Source organism: Numenius arquata, chromosome 8 (assembly GCF_964106895.1).
Source record: "Numenius arquata chromosome 8, bNumArq3.hap1.1, whole genome shotgun sequence".
In the NCBI taxonomy this organism is placed as follows: domain Eukaryota; kingdom Metazoa; phylum Chordata; class Aves; order Charadriiformes; family Scolopacidae; genus Numenius; species Numenius arquata.
Window position 1 is genome coordinate 20481737 of NC_133583.1, and position 18936 is coordinate 20500672.

At 39.0% G+C, this 18936-nt stretch overlaps 1 protein-coding gene across 1 annotated transcript in view; it reads left to right on the plus strand.

Annotated features, from left to right (window-relative positions):
• The window catches only part of ATP2B2 (ATPase plasma membrane Ca2+ transporting 2), a 425551-nt gene that overhangs the window by 247588 nt on the left and 159027 nt on the right, over positions 1-18936 (plus strand). Inside the window, exon 4 of the mRNA XM_074152043.1 lies at positions 159-643. Coding sequence (XP_074008144.1) covers positions 445-643 — 199 coding nt within the window. The 5' untranslated portion in view covers positions 159-444. The remainder of the gene's footprint in view (positions 1-158; positions 644-18936) is intronic.

Consider the following 18936-nt stretch of genomic DNA (forward strand, 5'->3'; position numbering starts at 1 on the left):
GACTACCTGCCGCGTTTTCCAGGCCATCTGTACAGTGTTTCTGCAGAGCTTTTCTTAAATGACGAGTCAAACGGCAATGATAGAATAAATTAGAAATCACCTTTGTAAAGTGTTATTGCTCACTCTTGTAATGAATCCTTTTCTGTTTGTTCCCAAAGGTCCAGAGGAAGAAATGACCATGTAGATTCTACAGCTTGGGTGCAGCATAATGGGAAATGGTGAATGGAGTGGAGCTGGTCTGCAGCCTTGAAAGCAGCCGTTCTGCGGACCACTAGGCAGTCAGGGACACCTTCCACGCCAGAGGCATTCTCCACGTCGCTTGCTGGACACACACTGGATTCTTTTTAATTTCTGAGGTCGGAATTCAAGATTCCTTTCCTTCAATTTTTAAACAGTTTTAAGATTGCATCAACTATAAGGAGTGGAGCAATATAATCAGCAACAATGGGTGACATGACAAATAGCGATTTTTATTCCAAGAACCAAAGAAATGAGGCCAACCATGCAGGAGAGTTTGGGTGCACACTGCAAGAACTGCGCTCCCTCATGGAACTTCGAGGAACAGAAGCAGTAGTAAAAATTAAAGAGACATATGGGGAAACAGAGGGGCTCTGCAGACATCTGAAGACATCACCAACAGAAGGTAAGCACGTTTCCCTTCACTTGAATTGGGACTCTGCATAGGGGCTCTCCACATCGTGAAAGAAAGATGTTTTTGTTTCAAACCTGAACAGAATTCTCATGGTGTTGCCATTATTCCCAACAATAGTAAAACAAAAGAAGAGTCTTAACAGAAAGAAGATGAAAACAGTCTAGCTATAGCTAAAGCTAGCACGAGAATAAAAGAGGTGCTGTTTATTCAAACAGCTAAATGCATTAATTCTTCCTTAAAAGGCAAGCAAAAACAATCAACACTTGTTTTATGGCATGATAAAGAGGCTTTAGCATATACGCTCTTGGGGTAAAGAAGGTGCATACTAGTTGCTTTGGAAGAATATCTAGGTATTTAGATGTCTTAGAATATGAAATGACCTTTTGAGATACACGTTACGTTACTTTATGGTTTAATATGTAATACGTAGATTTTGTGGTTACTAATCTTGACATTGACAGTGGTGGGATGTTTCCCTCTCCTCATGCAATTTGCCTGTTCATCAATTCTTTCAGTGCAAGTAAAACTCTGTTTAATTCTAAGAATTCTATTTTCATCACTGCATTTTCATATCCAAGGAATATTAACACTTGGAAATTATACAGTCTTTGAGTCTATAATATTTATCTTGTCTTGTAAAGTAGCCAAGATGTTCCTTTTATTTTCTTTTTCAAGAAGCTACAAGTGTTGGCTTTATTCCATTCTCTCCTTTTTTAAATTAATCATTTAGTTAACTCCTCTGTTTAAATGCTGGAAACTCTTGAATTATCGGTGTGATTGTAAACATGTCAATTATAGCATCACATAGTGTGATGTTATAAATTGCACTAGTTGAAGAGTCCCAAAGGAGCAGCTATCAATGCCTAGTCTTCAAGTCAATTCTTCATGGTCCAACACTTGATCATATACAGTCTCAGTATTGTTTAAACATTATAAACTATAAAGCTGTGAACAGTACCTTTTCAGCAAAGGATTATTAAGCTAATTCTGTATTAAAACGAGCAGCAAACTCAAATAGTGCTTCAGCATTCATGTGCAATCTTGTATCTGGAGTAACTAGTGGCAAATGGAACATTTTGTAACTGATCTCTCCCATTTTCTAATCTTGCCCAAGTATCTGGTCCTTCAGACAGGACCTCTTTTCCTACCCGGGGATTGCTGCCAGTAGGAGTGCTGAGGTAGGAAAATGAGATCCTGCCACTTGTCTGGGATTTCCAGATGTCTGTGGGTCTTTTCTTGTAGCCTAATAGCTGTTGTACAGGAGAGGATCAGCTCTTCAGAGAATATGCAGTGATTCTGACACATCCCTGACACATCTGGGGAATTCCAGACAGAAGTGCAGGATCTCTATATTTACATGACAGAATAAATGCTGATTTATAAATATTCCACTGGGGATTCAGCATCTTAAATATGCCTTAGTGGTTTATAGAATGTCAAAGATGAAGTCTCGGTCTGGGTGAACCGAGGCCACTTCAGTGACTTCAGTAAAGTTTTGCCAACTCATTCTGCCGGTTACCTGGTCAATGTGAACTTCAAAGGAAACATTAATTGCATTATCTGTTCAATTTGTGACATCAGGGAAACTTAATTCCTCATATCGGAACAGAGTGTATGGATCCAACTAGTGTGGCATGCTGACTCCAGCAGTAATCTATCTCTGATACTTCAGATAAGGTAACTTTCCTCTAAGCCTTACGTGCGCTTCATCACTTGTGCATTAGGGAAAAACCTCTCCAGCTTCAGATGGCAATCAGCATAGCCTTGGAATCATGAAGGACTCTGCTGGGTTTTAATTTTCAGTTAGATCACATAATAGGAATTCCCAGTCACACTAAGTTTTCATCTTATTTTTAGTTGTTTTGCTTGGAAAAATTGTTTTAGGAGAGAATCTCTCTGAAATATGTGATGTCAAACTCAGAAATCTCATTTGAGAGAAAGTATCCATAAGAATTCAACAGAAAAACTTTAAAGGCTTATGTAAAATATAAGCCATAGGTTTTGATGTAGGTCCCTAGCCATTGCTTTTCTTGTATCCAAGCACAGTTAAGAAAGTTAAGATACAGTGAAGAGGATATTCTTGAAGATATGACTATTAGAGGACAGAAACATAATAGTTTCTTCTATGGAAATGGAATTTTAACATTATGTAGACGTGATTTACAAATGAAATATTGAGATAAGTAGTGGAGGCTCCCATAGAGTTTTATCTTTTGGTATGTGCAGCAAACCATGGATCCCCCATGGAATATCTTTATGAAATCCCATAATTTGCCACTATGGCTTTTCCAACCAGCCTCTTTTTTGGTGAAGCACAACTGAACTTCTGCTATTTTTTTTATAGTTCAGAGTGCTGCACATTTTACAGTTTTATGAGGTGTAAGAAAATAAGCGTTACTGCAGGGCACTACTTCTTCTTTCAGTAAACTCAATAAATTCTTGCCAAGCAAGAATTCTGGGTGAATATGAATGAAAGAGGAAGGAGGACTTGACTGTAGAATTTGATACTTCCCAGGCTTGTAAGCTCTTTCAGAGTTTATTTTCATAAAGTCTTTGTCATTTTGTGGGCTATGGCTTAAGCAGTTACTGGAACAGAGGAAAAAAATGTATCCTGGAAGCAGGCACGTTATAATTTGGTAAAATTATAGACGTATTTACACAAAATATTTTGTGTAAAATCTGAATTTACTGGCTTACTCGATATTTAGAAAATAAGAAGTAGCAATTGGCTCAGAGTTTCCTCAGCAATTCATTTCCCATGTTAATATTTGATGTGCCACCTGTGGACTGGTAGAATCAATCACTTGTACTAAAAATGCCTTTTTGAAGTTCTGTTTTAAAGGCCTTGAACTTCTCAAGGTAAGACATTTTATGCGTAACTCAAATGTTATTTTTACTGCTGTGAAGCTACACCTACCAGTGTTTTCTGAATTCGTGTATTAATCAGTGTGGAGCTTTAAAAGTCTACTGAATGTTGAGTTGGATAGTATTTGCATGCTGAACAAATTCATAAGATGACTATGGATTACAAGGCTTCCGTTTCTTCTTCATGTTTTCTTTGGTTGCTTTTCTAGCTATAGATGCAGTGTGGATCCCAGCTCTCAGTTATGGCTAAGGGATTTCCTGCATTGAACTGATTGTATTATAATGAAAACTATCATTTAAGTGCTTATAAAAAGAACCTCCCCAACATCTATGGAAACACTTTATATGAAAAAATATCAATATGTCTCCTTGAATCGTCCTTAAAAATATTTTTATTCAGATTAGTTTCACTTTCATTATTGTAATAGTACGGAAACCGAGCAGGATCTAGCTGGCGTTTTGCAAAACAACGCTGAATCCCCCGTTGGGCAGAGCTGTGGTGACAGTTGTATAATTTTCCATGCAATCTGAGTCTCCGAGGCCCACTCGAGCATTAGTGATACCTTATAAAGGACAGCTGGTAAAATGTGATGAGTTAGTTGGATGAATACCAAGTAAGACTGGAATCCACTCCTTCCAATGCTTAACTGTATTTTACCCACAATTTTATGTATTATCCACCAATTTACAGTAAGATTTTAATCTACATCCCCTTCATATTGCAAAAATGTTTATTCCTTATAAGAATACAGTGTTGAATTAACTTCCACGATTTCTTGTTTAAATACTTGGATGCAGTAATTTCCAATGTGCATGGGATATCATTCCAATATCGTTATAGCTGGCTATAATGATGCTTCTTTCATTTTTATATAAAGAAAAAAACTTTCCCCGTGGTGATATGTGTGTGATCAGGCCTGAAACAGCAGCTCCAAAAAGATGTTATGCAGTGGTGATAATGTTACAGCACTACAGGAGAAGGTTCTGTTGGGGTTTAGTGGACACCCGACAGACTGAGTTTCCAGAAACGGTCTGGTGGAGTGCGGGAACGTTTCAGATATGATATTATTATGTGAGCTGGTGGAATCTGCTTTTAGTATGAAAAATGCAAGTTTTGGGTTTGTTTTTTTTAGCTGTAGTTCTCTTAGGATACTGTAAAAAGGCTTCATGGCAAGAGAAAGTATCAGTATCAATGAGCAGTTAAATGATAATATTTCTAGTGTAGAAGTTGACTTTTTAACCATTATAGCTACCCTTAGTTAAGACAGACACAAGGTAAGTTACTCTTTTCAAACGCATATTTTATGTAGGAGGAATGGACTGAATATCAATTAAGCCAACTGTGTAGGTGTATTTATTTTTAATTATTACAATCTAAAAAGCCTTTTATGATTTTTAACTAGGAAGTAAAATATGAAGAAAGACTGAATGCAACAAAATTAACCAGTTGCTTTTCGTACTCATTAGTTTTGGTTCCTCAAGCTTGCTTTTATAAAAATACACTGTTATTAACACAATATTCTTTTTTGAAGGTAATCTTGCTAGTACATACTGAATTTCAGTTAGGTGCACCAATATGTTGTTCTATGTTAAATTAGCTACAGGTATGTAAAGAACTTAAATTGAGAAAGGAATGAAAGATACTTGATTCCGACAAATACTAGTTTAAAATAGAAACACAAAAAATAATGGATTGCCAGAGATTGAAATCTATAAAACCACACTGTAAAAAATAGATACTGAAAGTAAAGAAATTGGTAATAGCATCGTTTTAGCTGTTGTTAAAAGAATACACTTAATCATGCACAAACCATCAAATATTATATGTAAGTTCAAGATTTTCTTAAATTATTTTAAATTCAAGGTTAGGATGAACATTATGCTACGCATGAAATGTATTCTTTTAAAAGCTATGTTGCCAGCTCCCCTAAAGTAGGTTTTAAGAAATTGGTTGAGAGGCTGAGCTGAAGTATGTTGGAAATCTTCAAAGCAGCATCTTAAAAGCACTATAAAAGAAGACTCACCCCCTCCCCAGATTGCCATGCTGTCTGATTCCTCGTCCTTATTTGTGGGGTCAAAACATCACTTGCAATTCAGGCCAATTTGCCAACACACCCAGGCCAGAAGCCAAACTCCAAGTACGCATCTAGTCCTTATTTGTACATGTTCTCTCCACATGGAAGGGTTGGTTTAAACAATGAAAACAGCCTTCCCCATGAAAAAAGCCTTCAGTATTGTCATGGCGAAGGCCTCTAAGGGTTGTCTTTTTGCAATGCTTTTCCTAACTGGCATGGGAAAAAAACACCTTTAATCTTGTGTTTGATGCAGCAGGAAGTGCAGTTGAGCTGGTGAGAACTTCACGTTTTTCTGTGGTCACTTCAATAATCACTTGTTGCCTTTGCTGCCCCACTCTGGTCTCCACAAATCCCCCCAGAATGTCCCCCGGGAGCTGGGCTGAGCAAAGTCACTAACCGTTCCAGTCAGAGGCAGGTTAGCTAAGGAGGATGGCAGGTTCTGGATGCTCTTTCACTTTGAAGTTACTGTTTTAGTTGCTGACCCCCTGAGAGGTACCAACAATGGATTTCTACTGCCAAAAATTGACCTTTGGGGACATGCCTGGGAAAGCCCCAGCGGTGCCCACCACCCTGGGAGCCGTGGGAAGTGCAGGAAGGGCCACAGGGTGGGCACTGGGGTGTCCCCTCTGTGCCCGGGGGCTCCTCCTGCTCTCACTGCGGAGAAAACACTGAAGCCATTATTATTTATCTGTCTCTTTACAGCTGTGTTCTGTGGGGAAACACTGGGCCTGACCCAAGTTCCCGTTAAACACCATTGTCATGGGAGGTCTTTCAAGATTGTGAACAGATGGGAAAAATCTGTGCAAGATGATTGTGTGTTAATAACTCGTGTGAGGCAAGGAGTTCTGCTTTGGCATACAGTTCTGTCTCAAAGTCCTGTATAACGTGCCTGTTAACGTAATCCTTGGCCTTGGCGAGGCTGAAGGCTCTTCTGTTTCTGTGTTTGGAGGTATGGGCCAGCCCGGCGCCATGCAGGGGTACCAGCTCAGGGACTTCTGCACCGAGCTGCTGGGAGCCATGCGGACTCGGGGGTTAGGTGAAACGGTTTTGGGCATCTGACATGCCTGCTGTCCCCGCTATGTATATATATCCATAAAATAATATCTACATGCTTAATGATTTGAGAGGAGTGTATGGAGCATTCTTGGCAACTGCGGTTATTTTCCTTATCTAATATTTCCATTGTTTGTGTAATGGAACAGCAAACATTCTTCCAAAGGTTACCCAAACATAAGCATCTCAAATGAATGGCTGAGATTTTTCAAAGTGATAAGTATAATTTCATTGCTCGTTTTGTTTCTGGGTTTTGGCATGTCATGCCACTTGCTGATTTACTTTGGCTTTGTTCATTTACTTGTAGAAAAGTAGAGAAATATTGCATGATGCATTTTCCCCACGAAGCTTTTAAAAGAAATATACGCTAGATCATCTGCTCCTTTGAGAATCCTAAATGGTTTGCAAAGAGCTTCTCAACGTGTAACCGGCCTTGCTTTAAAGTGAGGTTGGGAAAGGAAGAAAGTAAATGAATGTCTTCTGCCTGTTGTATTAGGTAGCATCAGAGATTTTCTGAGGCCAGTGCTGATTTATTTATGTGATTACCCAGGAGGTCATCTTCCTTTCAATGATTATCTTACTTTAGCAGGTGCAATGCTTTTAGAAAGGAGGCTGTTTTCATGCAAACTGAATTGCCCTTCCCTTTAAGACAGTGCATTAAACACACGCAGGCAGTGTTCACTGACTACAGACATACATTCTGCTGTTGCACCTCAGGTATAGATGAACAGAATAATAAATGGGTGTGAGATTTTGCACCTGTTTTGCACAGGTCTAACGTTTGTTCATTGTAATTAGCTCAATTACAGCTACAATGTGTTGTAAGTCAAAAGAAAGTCTGGCCCAGCTCTCTAAAGAGGTTATCGTAGGTTAACTTTTGCCATAACGTATTGTGCCACAGGTTTCTCCTTGATCTAAATACAATGATGCAATACAGTATGTCATTCCCTTTTTGCAAAATAATAAGTGGTGGAAAGTGTTGCCATTATATGGCGTGGCTGATAAATGTATAATCCCATTCTTAAAAGCAGTGGTTTGAGTTTGTGGGCATAACTGGCTCATTTATTCTGTGAAAAAAAAGATGAGGCCAGATCTTTAATGTAATAGCAACAGCGTACATAACGTTGGGGAAGTAATTTTTAGATTTCGTGAACTCTGGCAGTTACGTCAGTTGTCGAAATTGCAAAGTAGGATTACGTTAGTGGTGCTCCCTCAGAAAAAGGCAATTAATCCTTTGCTTGGAGGATCAAAAAGGTGTTCTGTTGCGTGCGCTTTCATTCACATGTATCAAAGTGGCTTCTGTGCTGAGAAAGGAAAAGCTATACGTTTTATCAGGAATGGTAAAGAAAGACCCGAAGGGAGGAGAGAAGCGTGGAGCTGCTGCTGAGCTGTGTCGCAGCCCGTCCTTTGCAAAACACGGTTTCTGGGGAGCCTATGGAGAAGTAACAGTACTGCAGGGGGGAAAAAACCATGTCATGAGTACCTCGCTTCTGTTGTACTGCAGGGCTTAGAAATCTGTAAATATATATAGTGTGTCGGCCTTGAGTGAGAGCTGATTTATCTTCATTTTGTTCTTGTTTTGAGAAAGCTGCGGGAAGAAAGCAAAGTCCATTATACCAAATGAATAATCCAATCGATGTAGCCAGTTTGCCCTTGATGAAATTAAGCTTTGTCTTTGCAGTATATCAGAGAGAGTGAAGGGGGGGGTTTTGCCTTATTTTGTCTGTGTCCTGTGAAAGCAAACAGTTGACATGCAGTGGTTTTATCCTTTTGTGATTGGCCCTGCTAGAGGGAACATAAGAGCACAGCCCTTAATCAGTTGTCTCAGGTGATGCTTACAGGGGTGCAAAAAGTGCTCCCTTTGCACTGCCGCCTTAACATTTAATGATAAAACAATTACCTGCATCCCTCCTAGGTATTCCCAAACTTTTTGCCAAGTGTCACTGCTAGCAGCGATGCTACTTCCAGCTGAGCCATGGGAATTGGAAAACTTTGCTACTAAAGTAAGGATCATCTGTGAATTGGGCAGGTGTTGACAATGCCATTCCTCACAATCAGGCAATTTTTGAAAAAAATTTTTTATACAACATTGCGTTTATATTTTTTCAGGAAAGAGGATTCTGTTCTTTGTCGAAAGAGGAAAAAGGTGTTTGGATAAAGTATTGAAAAGTCTTGTCGTGGGGACAGCGGCTTTCAGTCTGCAAGTCTGAGTTCAGTAGCCTTGCAAGTGGAATTAGCATGACTGAGTGACTGGTCATTTTTCTTTTGGCGATAGCTAATACGAACAGACTTGGGATAAGACGTGTCAGATGCAGTAATGATTTCCTGCCTCCTGTCCCCTTTTGCAGTTGCTACTTGCCCTTCAAATCTAGACTGATCAAATTTACCGTTTCCATCTGTTTTGCAAGAAGTCAAAGGTTGATGGTGCTTGACATGCCTGTTATTTATAAAGGTGAGGGGAGAGGAAAATGAAGCCAAAGATGTATTTTTGGCAGTCAACTCAGTGTGCTTCCAAGACAAACATAACTGCATTTCCTCAATACTGGTTTCCTTTTATGTGATGCATTTGTAGTTTCTGACTTGCCTTCTAAGTATCTCTAGAAATTATTTCTACTTGATCTCCAGTAATTTTTTCCCACATCTATCTGGGTGTTCTAGAAAACATGCTTGCGGTTACTGATCCTGAAAGGTGTAAGCACAAAGATGGCCTCCCCACACACCTTAAAAAACTGATGATTGCCTTTGACATAAAGAACCTCTTTGCACTGATAATAGATGACATAGTCTGGCATAGCTTGCAGCGTGGTCTAGTAACTTTCTTTTTAACTTTTAAAGAAAAAAAAAAAATCTCTTCTGAATGCTCATTAGTAATCCCATTGCTTGCCCTTGCCTTGGAGCTGGTAAAACAATGTGTTTTAATGTCCCGTCCCTATTGCCAGTCCTGAACTTGGCAATGCAACCACAGATTATATTAAATGCAGAGTATTTCTGTTGTATAATAGAAATAGCTGGGTGTATGTAGCTGCTATTTCTGTAACAATGGCATTTACTAGCCCTTGTTTCCTCTTTGCTTTCAAATGAAATTCTTTAGGGACTGCAGCTACTCTTTTCCTGTGTGGATTGTTAGCTGAGTCAGTTCTGTTAAAGGACTCGAAAACCTGAGCTTCCACAGACTGTGCGGCTCCTTTGATTGTTCCTTTGGTGTCACTCTCTCCTCCCCACTGCTTCCCACAGAGGAACCCTCTGTTTCAGTACGAGGGCAGTTTAGGTCTAGTCCTCTAAGGTACAAAAAGACTGAAAAAATGAATAGTAGGAAGGAAAATGGACCGAATTTATAGAGTAGTTCAAAAGCTGTCATGATTCATTTTTTTTTTCTGATTAGCATTGGAGATGAGGGAAAATAGGGAATAGCCCACTTCTTTCCAGGTGTGCTTGAAAGGAGAGCTTGCCCTTGAAGTAGTTACAAAAGAATGAGAGGAGAATTTTCTTAACGCATTCAATAAGTATCCTGTTAACTGCAGCAGAATTTCACTTTGACTTCACAGATGAGGGCATAGCTCCTCGGATGCTATAGGCTGAATGCTATTTGTTCAGGATCAGGTCAGCATTAATGCAGGAAGACAAATATATGGTAATGTTCTAAGATTACAGTGCAACTGTTAAGTTAGAATTTTAGCACTGAGCGTAAGCATTATTCTAGGCACCTCGGTTAATTCTTTGCTTAGACAATACAGAAAAATCTACTCATACTTTTTTCCACAATTTTTCTGGCAGCTTCAAGTCATTACCTTAGTTTGGAAGTTTGAGTGGCAAATTGGAACACCCTGAGTTCCCTTGTGCTTGTTTGATTTCAGTGGTGTGTTGGCCCCCACCCTCTCCCTGGCACGGGGTCTGAATTTTAAATGAATGATGATTCCTTTCTGAGCCACTTTTCTTTTGGGTTTTGTTGTTGTTGTGTTTTTGTTTTTATAATTACAGCCTGAAGTGGTTTTGCATTCATTAAAAAAGCCCCTAAAGTAGTAGAGAATTATTGCATTGCATCATCTTTGCCAGCAGGAGCATGGCTGTTGCATGGCTTTGCATGGATAGGAGAGGTTGTCCAGCTGGACATTTGTAATCTGCGGTACCACAGCCAAAATGTATGCCTTTTCTTGAATTGTAGTCCTACAGTTGACTTTTGGCCCGTGAAAACTTTGGAGTACCTAAAGATGACTGTTTTGGTGAAAACCACCCCTGTTAGTGAGTGATAATTGATTAAAAGGGTAAAACAGTGAAGAGTCTGGTCAAAGTCAGAACCTGATATTTTCACTATGCAAATTGTCTAGTGTTTGCTTAAAGAAAAACCTCAAAAAAACCTTTAAAGCCACCCCTGTTTCCTACCAAAGTATGGTGTGAATTTGGCAAACCAGTCAAGTGTTACGGTGACTGCAGAGATCTCACGTGATGAGGCTGAAGTCCCGGGGCTCTGCCTTTGTTCTATTGTTTTCTCACGTCAGTGAGTTTGGGCAGCAGCGCTGAGCGGGTGCGAGGGCAGCCTGACAGAGCTCACCCTGCCGCCTCCTCCCGGAACCTACAGCCAGGGGATGAGAAACCAACTGCGGAACAGCCTGGCTAGTTAAGAGTTCGGAACAATCGCTTTCCAGACTTCAGAAATAATACGCTGAAGGAAACCATCAAAGTAAATCGTTGGTGATTACCAGTATTATGAGCATATCCACTGGGAGCGATACAGGGCTACAGGAGTGCTCAGCTGGCCCTAGGAAGTTAAATGTGTTTATTTCTGGTGTCAGTCGCTAATGCTGCAAAGCTGTAGGTGCTTGAGGACTCTACAAATAATTTTTAAAATTTACAGGATAACAAAGGAAAAGGGCATAAGTATGTCATTGGTTTTGTTCCCAAGGAAGTGTCTGTGTTCATATTGCACCTTCTGGTACTTCGCCTGCTTATAAACATGAAAGCTGATCTGCTCCAACCCACAAAGGGAAAGCCATAACCTGAAACTACAGAAGTGAACTGTCATCCAAACCCGTCACGCACACTGGGTCCTACCGTGGTTATGAATATTATGTTGTATTACCAGAGAAATGAAAACAGTTTTAGCTGAGTAAGTGTATTGGCTGGGCAAAGATCAGTTCTGTTCTCTTCAATGACTTGTTCCTGCTGGTTTGTTTTTGTTTAATACTATAGTCTGGCTGAAGTAATTTACTTAAATACCAAATATCAGATAGCAGAATTCATTAAGCTCAAATTGTCTTATTGACTGTTTTAAAGTGACCTCTTGGTAGGGAATGAAGACTAGACCCAGTTTGTTTACATGCGTGTGCACTACTGCTCCAAAATACCGAATACAAGCTGAGAATAAGCCTGTATTAATGTTCGTGTTGAATGTTAAATAAATGTCTCGGGAGAAACAGAGATTTTTTTGGCCTTCAACCTTGAAGAGTGTGCATGGTAGAAGATCTGGAGAGTTTGAAATGATTTAAATATAACTCAGAACGATAGCTGTTTCAGCATTACCAACATACAAAGACTCTTAAGGTGAAATCAGTGTTATTTTTTTCTCCCCAAACCTAGATGTTATTTTAATTCCTGATGTTAATCCTATTTAACAAGGGTATCAGTGTGGCATGTTTTGCCATGAGATGCTGGCAGTGCTTTCTGCTGCCCCACTTTTCCGGAGGTATTGATGCTGACGTTAATGTTGCTGCTGCTAGCAGCTTGAAATTACAGAGAAAAAGATATATTTCTTCATGCTATGCAGGGGCAATCAATACCATTTCCTGGATGTAAAAATCTTTACATCTCTCCAGTTCTGCTCTTCTCTCCTATAAATCTTCCCGTGCTCAGCAGCTGCTACAAGGGACACCTCACCTTGCTATATGGACGTGAAATGTCCCTTCAGGGATGATGCCAGCCGTGCTCTTATGAGTCACTTGCAGCCACTGTTTGCCATGCGAGGGTGACTGCTGGCATCCTTCCCCCGAGAATCAACCAAGTGCTTTTGCAAGCCTGTCGTCTTTTCTATCTAGTCATGTTCGTGTAGTGACAGCAAACTGAATTTTAAATGAGGTATTTAAAATTAATGTCCTGAATCTGGGACCCAGTTTGGAATCCCCTGGATTTCTTGTTTGATTGGGTCAGTATTTCGTCATGATTTAGTGAGACCTTTCTCCTCTCTTACTATTATTTTGAGCAGTTTAACTTGCATTGTTGAGTAAAAGTCCTGAATTTTTTTGGGGGGACTTCCTCAGTCTTCCTAAGTGTCATAAAGGATTCAGTTGCATGAGAAGACATTTTTGCCAGCTTCATTTGAATTTTGGAGGCAGAATTAAGGGAATAGACTTGAACCTGTTTTCATTTTGGAAGAGTTCATTGTGTTGTTAAAAATTGATAGCACGTCTTATCAGCCTGCGACTATCCATGAAAGTTGTGGTAGCCACCTTGGATTAACAAGAGTGGTGGTAGCTGACTGGAATAAAATTATGCTTCTCGATGATGTTGCAATGTGAGCAAAATCCCTGACATTATACAGGCAAAATGACCTTTGCCTGGTACATCTTGTCTGCCAGGGGAACAGGTTTGAACTCTATTTGCTGAAGTTGCTGTCTCTCATATCAGAAAATTCCCTGTGTAAAAGGGGGATTCCCAATGGAGCAGTATAACATTATTTAATTTGCTAATTTAATTTTTAAATGTTCTCTTACACTATTTTTACCATAGTAGGAAACAGAAAAAAATATAAACATCTCCAAACTTAATTCTTGTATACACGGGAGCTTTCTGAAGTTACTTAGTTTAGTCCAGAACGAGGGTCAGATCTTCATGGGAAGGGGCCTGCAAGCCTTCTGGGGCCAGAAGAGGACATGGAGAGCAGAGCCTGAGGAAGGTGATCACAGATCCCCCCTTTGGAGCTCTCTCTCAGTCTTTAGGAAAATGCGAGAGAGGGGTGTTCAGTTTAGCACACCTGCCATGAGAAAACCGCATTCTAGCAGGTTATAAGTAGCAAACATAATAAATTTGCTCATATAGATGTAATTTCTAGAAGGCATTTATTCATAAGGTGATTATTTCAAGACAAAGCAAAACATTAAACTGCATGTACAAAAGCTAAAACTGATTGGAAATGGATTTTCTCTTCTTAAACCTGCCCCTCTTCTCCTCCAACGTTCAAACCTCTGGGCAAAGTAGTGTATGCATTCCTTTGCTGTATGTAAGTAGGAGCGTTTATTCTGGGAACTCTCTGGTGAGATACGGAGAACTGGAAGAAGCTATAAACCATTTCTGCATTCTTTAGGATGTAGGACTTAGATGGCTGTGCAAATGTATGCCCTGCTATGAATATCTGTATTTAACATGTTTAAAATTCAGTGTGCTGTTCCTATTTGTGGACTTTTCCATATCTTAGTTTATGCTTATAGGCAATCTGAAACAGTGCCAAAGTTCTATTCTGATTTCATATCAAACCATTCTTTGTTCAAATTTCTTCACCTGCTTCTCTCATCCTTTGACTGCATCAGTTTTTTCCTGATAACACATCTCCTTTATTGCTAATTTGCTTTTTGCTCTGCATCTGATATTTTTTTCCTATTCTAATGCTTCCTGGAGGTCTTTCTCAAAGATCCCTCCTTTTGAATTGCTTGTGAAATCATTGCTTGTGGCCTCAAGCAGTTCCTCTTTTATTAACAGAGATTCCTCTTCAACCCAAAGCCTTTGGAGAAGACCATGTACTTTCTGGTATTGATCAGGTCATGTGTTGGGTGTTTGTCCTATTTGAACTTGGGTCTTTTGGCAGCGCTATATCTTCTTTATCTGCTTAGATTGCTCTATAGAATGGTGGTGATCAATTTAAGATTATTTGTACAAAAGGTTGATTATGACTGCATTAAGTATTAAATCTTGGCAACAGATTTTGTGCTGAGTAGTAAAGGTGAATACTTCAGCATGACTCTGAATAAGTATTCCTGAGATATTGAATACAGTTGATGCAATTGAGCTCGGTGTATCGAATGAGTAACTAGATGGTCTTCTGTAAATATATGTACCAGTTTCCAGTTTAAACTGTTTTAACACCAACATTTCTCTTCAAACTTGGCTTCTGGCTTTTTAAAAAAAAACAAACACACACAGATTATACAGTGATTTTCATGCCATTTAAAATTATGCCAGTTTTTATTTCTGAATCTTTGAAAAAACAAACTAAAGTTATTCTTTGCTGAAGGGCTTTCAAGAAAAATATTTTTGCAAAAAATGAATTTTGAAAACTTCTGCCACTCCTCACTGCATGAGATAACTCCTGCTAAAATTTACAGGGTGAAGGTCAGTGCTTTAAATGACAGGAAAGATTGGCTACTTGTGTTCATGTTTTCAGACATAAAAGAATTGATTTTTGTTAAGTTCTGTCTCCTGACTTAACCCTTCTTTTATTCAAGTCAGGGATGAAATTTCCATTCCCTCCTTAGCAAGATAATTTAAATTTTGAGTTTTGGGCATATCACAAGAAATTTTAAATACTTTCTAGCAAAGATATTATTAATTTAACATTCAGTCTTTATGAAAGTCTTTTACCTGATAAAGTTTTATAATATTGTTAAAATTAATGGATTTTGATGCTTTGACTCCTTAATCTGCTCTAAGAATCTATCTACTCTAAGAAATCACCGTATAATTATTTTTTAAAAAAATTAGTTGTCAAGAGACTTTAAAGTCATGGTCATTGTTTTTGATAGGGAAAAGTTGAAGGTGATGAGGTATAATGATATGAACAGATACTCTTCAACTTAAAATATCTTTGTTTAAAGTTGACTGTTTCCTACTTAAGGCTTCATTATACTTATTGGAAGCTCTGGAATAGCAATTTCTAGAACCTTAATTAATTGTAGTGAGTTCAATGCGTAAAGCGAAGCAAGCCATACAGTGTTTCTACTAGCCAGCAGAGACATGCTCATAAGAGTTCTTTACAAATCAAAGTTTATGGTGGGAACTTTGCTTCTGCCTGAACATCAGTGCTCTTACTTTCCCATTCCATGTCCAACATCATAAAAGACTAATTGTATGTAATCCTCAAAAATTTATAAGCATAAAATTAAAGGAAAAAAATACTAGCTTTACAGTAGCCAAATGTGTTTAAAAGTACCAGAGTCTGTAGTACACTGGAAGTGTTATCACTTATAAAGACCGCTAAGCTAGAGAAGAAAGTGTTAGAAAGTGAAAGTACAGTAGCACCCTCTAGTATGTTGATAATCGAAGGTTTCAAACACATTTCCACGCAGTATGAATGGCAGGAGCATTTAGAGCATGTGTTGGCAAGAGTAAAGACTAGGTAACAGTCTGGCCATGAGGCGTTAGGCTCAGGACAAAGTAACCGTACTGAACGGCCAAACACTGGTTTATTCAATAATCCAACAACTAATTAAAGGGAGTTGGCAAGCAAAGCTAATTAATAAGCATGTCCATGTCTTTTCAGAGGTGAACACCTGACATTCTATTTAATATTGAGTCAGTATGTGTAAGTAAGGTGAGCTGGCAGGCAAAATTAATTAATACATCCATTCAGTTTATCAAAGGCTACAGTCTTATTATATAGCTCATGCTGAGCTGGGAGGTGTTTCGCAGGAAAGGTAATGGCAAATTGTACACTGAGCCACTGTTTGTTTCTGTTTGGCTGTTATTTGACAGTGGGTAAAAGGAGCCCAGTTCATGCAAAAAGAGTCCACCGTTAGCATGAGCTTCTCTGCAGTAGGTGTAATATAGGAAAAATTGTTTGGAGTTTGGGGGTTTTATTGTTGTTTTTTCGGCTCAATGCTTAAGACAAAATTGCATTTCCAGAGACAGTCTATTTAGCATATGGAGCTGACTGTGGATTTGTAGCTACTATCAGCATTATGATAGCAGGGTCTTTAATAGTCTGTAGCCTTCCTGGAAGAAAACATAATCCAGTAATAAATGCTCTCCTTAATAGGCAATGGTATTACCCAATATTTATTCAGATTAACTCTTCTGTACAACAGGGCTAGGTCCAAGGTGCCAGTGGCTCACAAGGGACAAGAAAAAGAGTTTGCTTTTCCAGAAGGGGGTTTATCTGTCAAACAAGAGGATGAAATAGGTCTAGACCTTTACATACAACTGTGTTTATCATCAAAAGACCCAATATTGCTTCAAGTTACGTGAGAGTTTGTTCACTTGGACGTACTTCTCAGCTGGGAATCTGTTGCAATTTACTGCTCGAGTTTGCTGTTCATCCTCATCTTTCTGGGCAGTGTACTCAGAGTTTCACTCTAATCCTTTTGGGAGGAGAAAAAATATAGAAGTTTCAGTCTACAGAAACACTTGCTCAACAATTTGACCTTTCTATAAACCTGAATCAGCAGCTGATAAATGCCGCCTTGACATCACCTGAAGAGCTGACAACTTTATTTCAGCTATTCTAATAAAAGAATCCTAAATGACCAAGTCACCTAAATAGAGCACTGAGAGTGCTAGGCTGGCAGTCTTAGAGGAAAATTTTTAGCTATGGGTTAATTGTATCAAAAAGTACATGTGTCAAGGGTAAAATGGACCTTCCTCGGTGTTAACCATCCTTGGTTTGAAATTGTTCCTTGCTTGCTGTTTGACTTCTGATATCCCAGGACAAATATGTATTTTTTTTCTTCAATTCAGATGTGTATGTTTACAGAGCCATGTTTAGATTGAGTGAAAATTTAATCTTTCATTCAGAATATCTTCTGTAAACATTGATAATGCTAATAATTCTGTGTATATGATGTTGTTATAGTATCTGATCACACTTACTCCTCTCTTTCCCTCCATCTTTTGGCAATTCTGCCACCCCTAATCTTAACAGGCAGCAATAATACTCTTGGAAAATAAGGTTATTGAAATGCTTAAGAATCCTAGGAGCTTCTGGGAACCAAAATTGAAAAGAAATTTTATTAAAGCATATGTTGGAAAAAAAAAAAAGGCAACCAGTAGAAAACATACCATGTAACCATTTCCAACTAACTAAAACCTTGGAATTTATTTTATTTCAAAGCTTCCACAAGGAGGAGGAAGATAGAACCTGCGAAGGAAAGACTGGATTCCCAAACTATTTTTTCAATATAAAACATGTACCACAGGTGTTCTAAAGGACAATGGGATATTTAGAAGCCTGTGTTAATAAAAATAGCCACCATGTTTGAAGGAATTGTCTACAAAAATATAGGTAGGCAAAGAGACTGAGGTGGATTTAATTTCAAATCTCACCGTGTTCAGTACTAGGAATGGATTTGGTTTTGAACACTGCAGTGATATGTCCGCCTAAATGGAGACAGCTAGTACGTGATTCTGTGATTTCAAATAGTGGAAATATTGCTCTGATTTTATAAGGTAGCACTTGCTCCTAATTGAAGTACTTGTTCTTCATAACCCCTAGCTTCTTTACACAGGAAGCAAAACAATTTTACTGCGGTGGCTGTATTTTTCACTCTGACACAAAGCGGGTTCCTTGAACGAGGTTCTGAATGAGATTTTCTCTCATGGAAATATTGGAAATGTTCCTGCAATCCAAAAAAGGCTGAAGGGAATTAGAATAAGAGTTGGAGATTTTTATAACAGACAATGAAACAAAACCTGAAACAGCTGTAACTTGTAAGAGTTAAACTAACATCTGGAAACCTCCTGGCAAGAACTGTGAGGTGACTTGTTAGGCAGAGATAATACTCATTTAACTATAAAGTGTTTGGATGAAAAAGTGGAGCTACAGTGAATTGAGTCAGTGAAGTTGTCACCAAGCTTAACAACCAGGCCCTGGAAGAGGAGACTAATGGGCAATGTGTGTTGAAGCATAATATGGACATCCCGACTGTAGCTTCCAGTGCTGCTGGGATGTGTTAGAACCAGAGGGGATTCCAGTTCAGACCATAAAGAAATTGTAGCGTTGTGTTATGGCTGAGTGAACAGCCCCTTACCTCTAGCACGGTGTACACCAGAGAACAAGGGAAGATTTGTTGGGTGGCGGGTCAGAGCCGAGTGTGAGGGTTATGGTTTATATACCAGCAAGGCAAGGGGCCGGTGTTTGAGAGCGTGTCACCCTTGGTGACATGTTGCACTATCACGTCTATTTCATATATTGCCATGTAAGAGCAGTGAGTAACATTTGCATAGTGATGTCAAATATGACTGGTTTCAAATTCTGTGTTTAATCTGTAATTTTTCTACTGGGTTTTTAATATGTAACCCCGCATCAGCCACTATATCAAAACATCCATTTCCATGGTAGGGAAGAGTTCTGAATGTGCCCGTGAATTAGATCAC